Source organism: Morone saxatilis, unplaced genomic scaffold, assembly GCF_004916995.1.
Source record: "Morone saxatilis isolate NCDOM2014 unplaced genomic scaffold, NCSU_SB_2.0 Contig8, whole genome shotgun sequence".
NCBI classification, from domain to species: Eukaryota; Metazoa; Chordata; class Actinopteri; family Moronidae; genus Morone; species Morone saxatilis.
Window position 1 is genome coordinate 11083733 of NW_023340257.1, and position 4690 is coordinate 11088422.

General features: G+C 42.3%; 1 protein-coding gene across 1 annotated transcript in view; it reads right to left on the reverse strand.

Moving 5' to 3' along the window:
• Positions 1-992: 992 nt before the first annotated feature.
• pid1 (phosphotyrosine interaction domain containing 1) overlaps positions 993-4690 on the reverse strand; it is a 31571-nt gene continuing 27873 nt past the window's right edge. Inside the window, exon 3 of the mRNA XM_035680481.1 lies at positions 993-3718. Within this exon, the coding sequence (XP_035536374.1) occupies positions 3218-3718 (501 nt within the window). The 3' untranslated portion in view covers positions 993-3217. The remainder of the gene's footprint in view (positions 3719-4690) is intronic.

Below are 4690 nucleotides of genomic sequence, written 5' to 3' on the forward strand. Positions count from 1 at the left end.
CTATATACAAAGCAATGATTATCATCATGAGGAGGTGGACTGGTTATGACAACACAAAAACCCCTTGAAAAAATGTTCAAAGAGGATGTAGCTCTTCTTGCCAGAGGGAGGCAGTGTTCTCATTCAACGCACATTAACATTCTTCACAGCATCCATTTTGCCTCCAATTCTCTGCAGCTCTTAAGCTGCAAAATGATCGCCAGCCACAGAAGCAGAGAGCAGCTAGTTATCTTGTTATAGATGTGGGCACTTTGAAGAGAAAGGGGGCTGCCATACTCTGGCAGATGAGAGGCCCAAGCATAACAACACAATAAAAGAAAGATCTTAGAAGTCAGAGGAATGTGAAGAATGGGAAAGTAAAAATCTCCTTCAGAGGAAGGACAAAGGCAGTGTCACACTTAAACCTAAAACATTCTTGGAAATACCATAAAGTTATGTTTATGAGTTTGTTCAGGGCATCGTGACCACACGCAAGTGGAGGAGTGAGTGTAAAGTGTGAGACGCTCAAACATTTCAGCCTGTAAGTCAAATATTTCAACCCCAACTTCACTTGGCATTTATGATCCCATGAAAAGAGAGTGAATAGCTTTTGTGTTAGAGTGTGGCTTTAAGTCACATCCAAACATTTGTTAAAAGCACACATGCCACACCAAAACAGATGTTATACCTTGAGTAGTTTAAGGAAAGTTCCAGTATGCAGCAACATGTGTATGTGGAGGATAAACCAACTGTGAGGTTATGCTTTACATGTGTCCTGGCAGCCTGTCAGAGCATCATCTGGTTACCCATTCTGTTTGTTCTGAAACTGAACATGCTTTGTATTTATCCTCCCACACGCAGCCACTGCAGGGAATAAAGTAAGTTAAAATCAAGCAGAGGTTGAAGAATAAGAACTTATCCTGGCCAGGAGCTGGTGACAGCGGAGAATGAATGACGGAGGAGACAGGAGATGTGCACTGGAGACAAAACAGACCACGCCATCACACGCTTGGTCTTGGTAAATACTTTATATGCAATTGTTTCTTGATCTTTGCAAACACTGTATAGAAAACACTTAAGGTAACATTTGTCAAACATTTAAAGCGCGTCTGAGCTTTCAGACAGACATGACACAGTAATCTACAGCTTTATAAACATTCTCCGCCCTCTGGCCTGTCCATACACACCCCTCACCACACTTCCCACCACATACAATGCCTTCCAAACACACACACACACACATGCACGCACACACAGCCACCGCTATCAGGCTCTCCACTTATTTTTCACAGTAGGCTTTATAACACTGTTTCTGTATCGTATGATGGTTCTCAACATTGTTTTTATTATTTAAAATAGCTATCAACATTTATGCTGTAATATTTGGAAAGTGATACATTTGTATTTACATAAGCTTATTGAGCAAGATTCAAATACAATGTATGTGTACATATGTATAATTGTATGCAGGTGTGTATATTTGAGTGTGTGTAAGTGTGTGTGTGTGTGTGTGTGTGTGTTGACCGGAGCCACCTGGTCATTCTGTTTGAGTCACTGACCGATTTCCACCGATAGCGTCCAGTCTGTTCAATACAGTCCAGTTAGAAAAGAAGAAAGTGGTGTGGAGCTCTGATGAGCTTTTGCCCCACAACAGTGCCTCGGTCGCTCAGAGAGGCGACGCAGGGCAGCAGAGTGAAACCGGTCACTGACTGTCCCTCACAGCTGTCTGTGATAGCATGAGGAGATTATGGGAGACTGAAGTGACTGAAGATGGTGCGAGGTGCTTACAGCACGTTAGACTCATCATACATTCAAGCAGAGGCCAGGAGGAGTCAGTTGTATCATGGACAGCTGTATTTTAGGGTCCTACAACCTCAGTGACTGGCACATCCCGACTCTCATTCTCATGTTTTCATTTCATACAAGATAAAAGTAAGAAAACGTGGCAAATGGTCACAGTACCATGTCAGATATTAAAACGCCTCCTTAAGCATCAAAAATGGATGCTTCCGGGGCGATGAGAAGTCCTCCCTTCGAGCTATTCATACAATATCCCTCCTTAATCTTCTTTCTCTTCTCTCTTTCACACACAGAGATGCAAGCACTCACGTGTACATTCATATACACAAAGTACAGAAGTAAGCAATTACACCTACACACGCAGAAAAAAACAAAAAAGGTCAGCACGCACACACATGGCCACACATACAGACTGGGACCTGGGTAAGAGAACAAACTAATGTGAGAGGAAAGTGAGGCACATAATCTGACAGGCAAAATCCAGCCTGAATTTTGGTATACTCATATATATATATATGTATATATATATATATATATATATATATACATACAGAAGTCAGATGTGGATGATTAAGGTGTCGCAGACAGGTCCAGGCTTTCAGCCCAGTGAGAACTTCTAAAATGTAACATCTATTTAGCACCTATATTCTCCCAGGTGCCTTACACATACTTTGAATCTTTAAGTACCTATTAAACGGAGACAGCGGTAGAAGCTCTGGCTCCGTCGTCCACATGACGGCAAACAATTTTGGGGGTGGACTAAGGTACCATAGTGATGATATGAATAGTGCTTAAAGGCTTATCTTTTCTTTCACATCCTCATTTGCTATTACCAAGGTCAAAGGCATTATAACAGAGATCCACATAATTAAACATTTAAAGAATTTATGTGCTCCAACAGTCTCATAAACTCTGGGTTGGGACCCAGAATAGGTCACAGGCCTATTTCTGCTGGGTCCCTACATGGCAAGAGTAGCAATAGGTTGTCATGAGCTGGGGTCAGAAAAACAGGGACTTAAGTTTGTTGTTTCCTAAATGAAAAAGCTTAAGAACCACTAACAGTGTCTCCGCTGGGTGCAGGAGTGACAGTGGTTGAAAATGGAAATGGAAATGTTGAGTCAATCTCTTGAGGGCGTTTACCGAGGTGCTTGAAAGGCCCCCAAAGGGTCTTTGAGGGCCATTTATTCAAAGTGGCAGCACTTTGCTATTCCTGTATGATAAATGTAGATCTCTTGTAACTCCTTTTTCATCTTTACAGTATTTAACAGCTACTTCATTATCCAGGGCGTGTTGGTTCACAGGGTCAGTTAATTTTGTTCCAAATTGATAACAGAAAATGATAGTAGGGGAGAATAAGGGAGAGCAGGTAATCAGTCCATCCTTCCAGTCACCCCTTGCTTTGTTAGGATGGGGATCAGGAGTTTAGGTGAGTTTCAGTTCAACCATCGTCTGGGGTCGAGTCTTCAGGGGTGGATGAGTCCTCAGCAAAGTCGTCTGATGAGCCACTCTTGTGGATGCGGCCATCGCTGCGCATGCTGTGGAAAGTCTTGCGGAAAGCCTCCATCATTGAGTGAGCCAGCTTCTTCGCCTCCAGCTTGTTCTCACACTCCACAGCGTGGCAGTCCATCTGGAAGGACAGGTCATCGTTGATCTCCCGGTAGATCCAAGCAAATACGTTGGGTCTGATGCTGTGGTCAGCTGTGCAGTAGGCAATCCGCGCCACCTGGTAGGTGTCCATGGTTACTGAAGCCTCACCATGCTCGTCCAGGTGGTGAAGACGCACCTGGAAGGGCCGAATCTCCAGCAGAGAGTTGCCTGCGGGGCAGGTGCCCTGTTGCTGGGCCAGGGCACGATGCTCCACTAGACCCACCACAGCCGACTCTGTGCAGCCAGACAGGAACTGGGTCCCAGAGATAGTCACCTTACCCAGGTAGGCCACCTGCAAGAAATGAGACACACACACAGATACTGTTACAAATTTCTTTTATGTTTAACGTTTAACAAACTATGCAGTTGGCTACAAATACACCACTAAGCTTTCAACTGCAGTTTTTTTACCAAATGTACAGAATCACAGCCGCAAACAGAAAAACAACAAGGACCCAATAAAAAACACATTAAAGAGATTATATATTTGCTGAAAAATTCAGTGACCAACCGGAAAAACAAAATCCTACTACCTCTGCTATTATCAGGAATATTTATAAAGCATCTTTCTTTACAAAGTTACAAGGAAAAAAAAAGTAACAAGATTTCCTATCTCACTGATCATAGTCTGAGGACTTGAATTGAAAAAGCTGGTAATTTTAGTCATCAGCTGAGACCTAGGGCTAACCAGCAGAGCACATGCATCTATGGGGATTCACAGGCCTGTAACGAGTCAGCAAATCAGTGAGATATTTTGGCACATGGACATTTAACGCCTTGAAAAGCAGGAAAGAAGATTGCTCATTGCTAAATTATTTTGGATTGTAGTAGAACAAAATGTGTCATCCGCATAGCAACAGAAGAGGACATCATGGTTTAGTATCACCTAACTGAGTGGAAACATGTCAACTGAAAACAACACCGGGCCAAGATTGGACCCTTGAGGAACACCACAATTTAACGGACAAGGGTCAAAGAACAGGTGAAAGAATGATGGAATATTTTAGTATTTAAAGAAAAAAGCATCCACCCATAAACCTTGGATGGTCCAAATCATTACTAAATAGGGAGAGAAAACCAATATTTTATTTTCAAATCATCTCTGGCAGTTTTTAATATTAAAAACATTACTTTACTGGGAACTAATCATTGTGAAGCAAATTGAAAAATATTGTTTCACTGTTAATTAATTTCATGTTCAGTGCACATCTTTAAGTTAATTAACCTCAAAACTGGGTCTCTGTAGTAAATGGACCTGTACTTG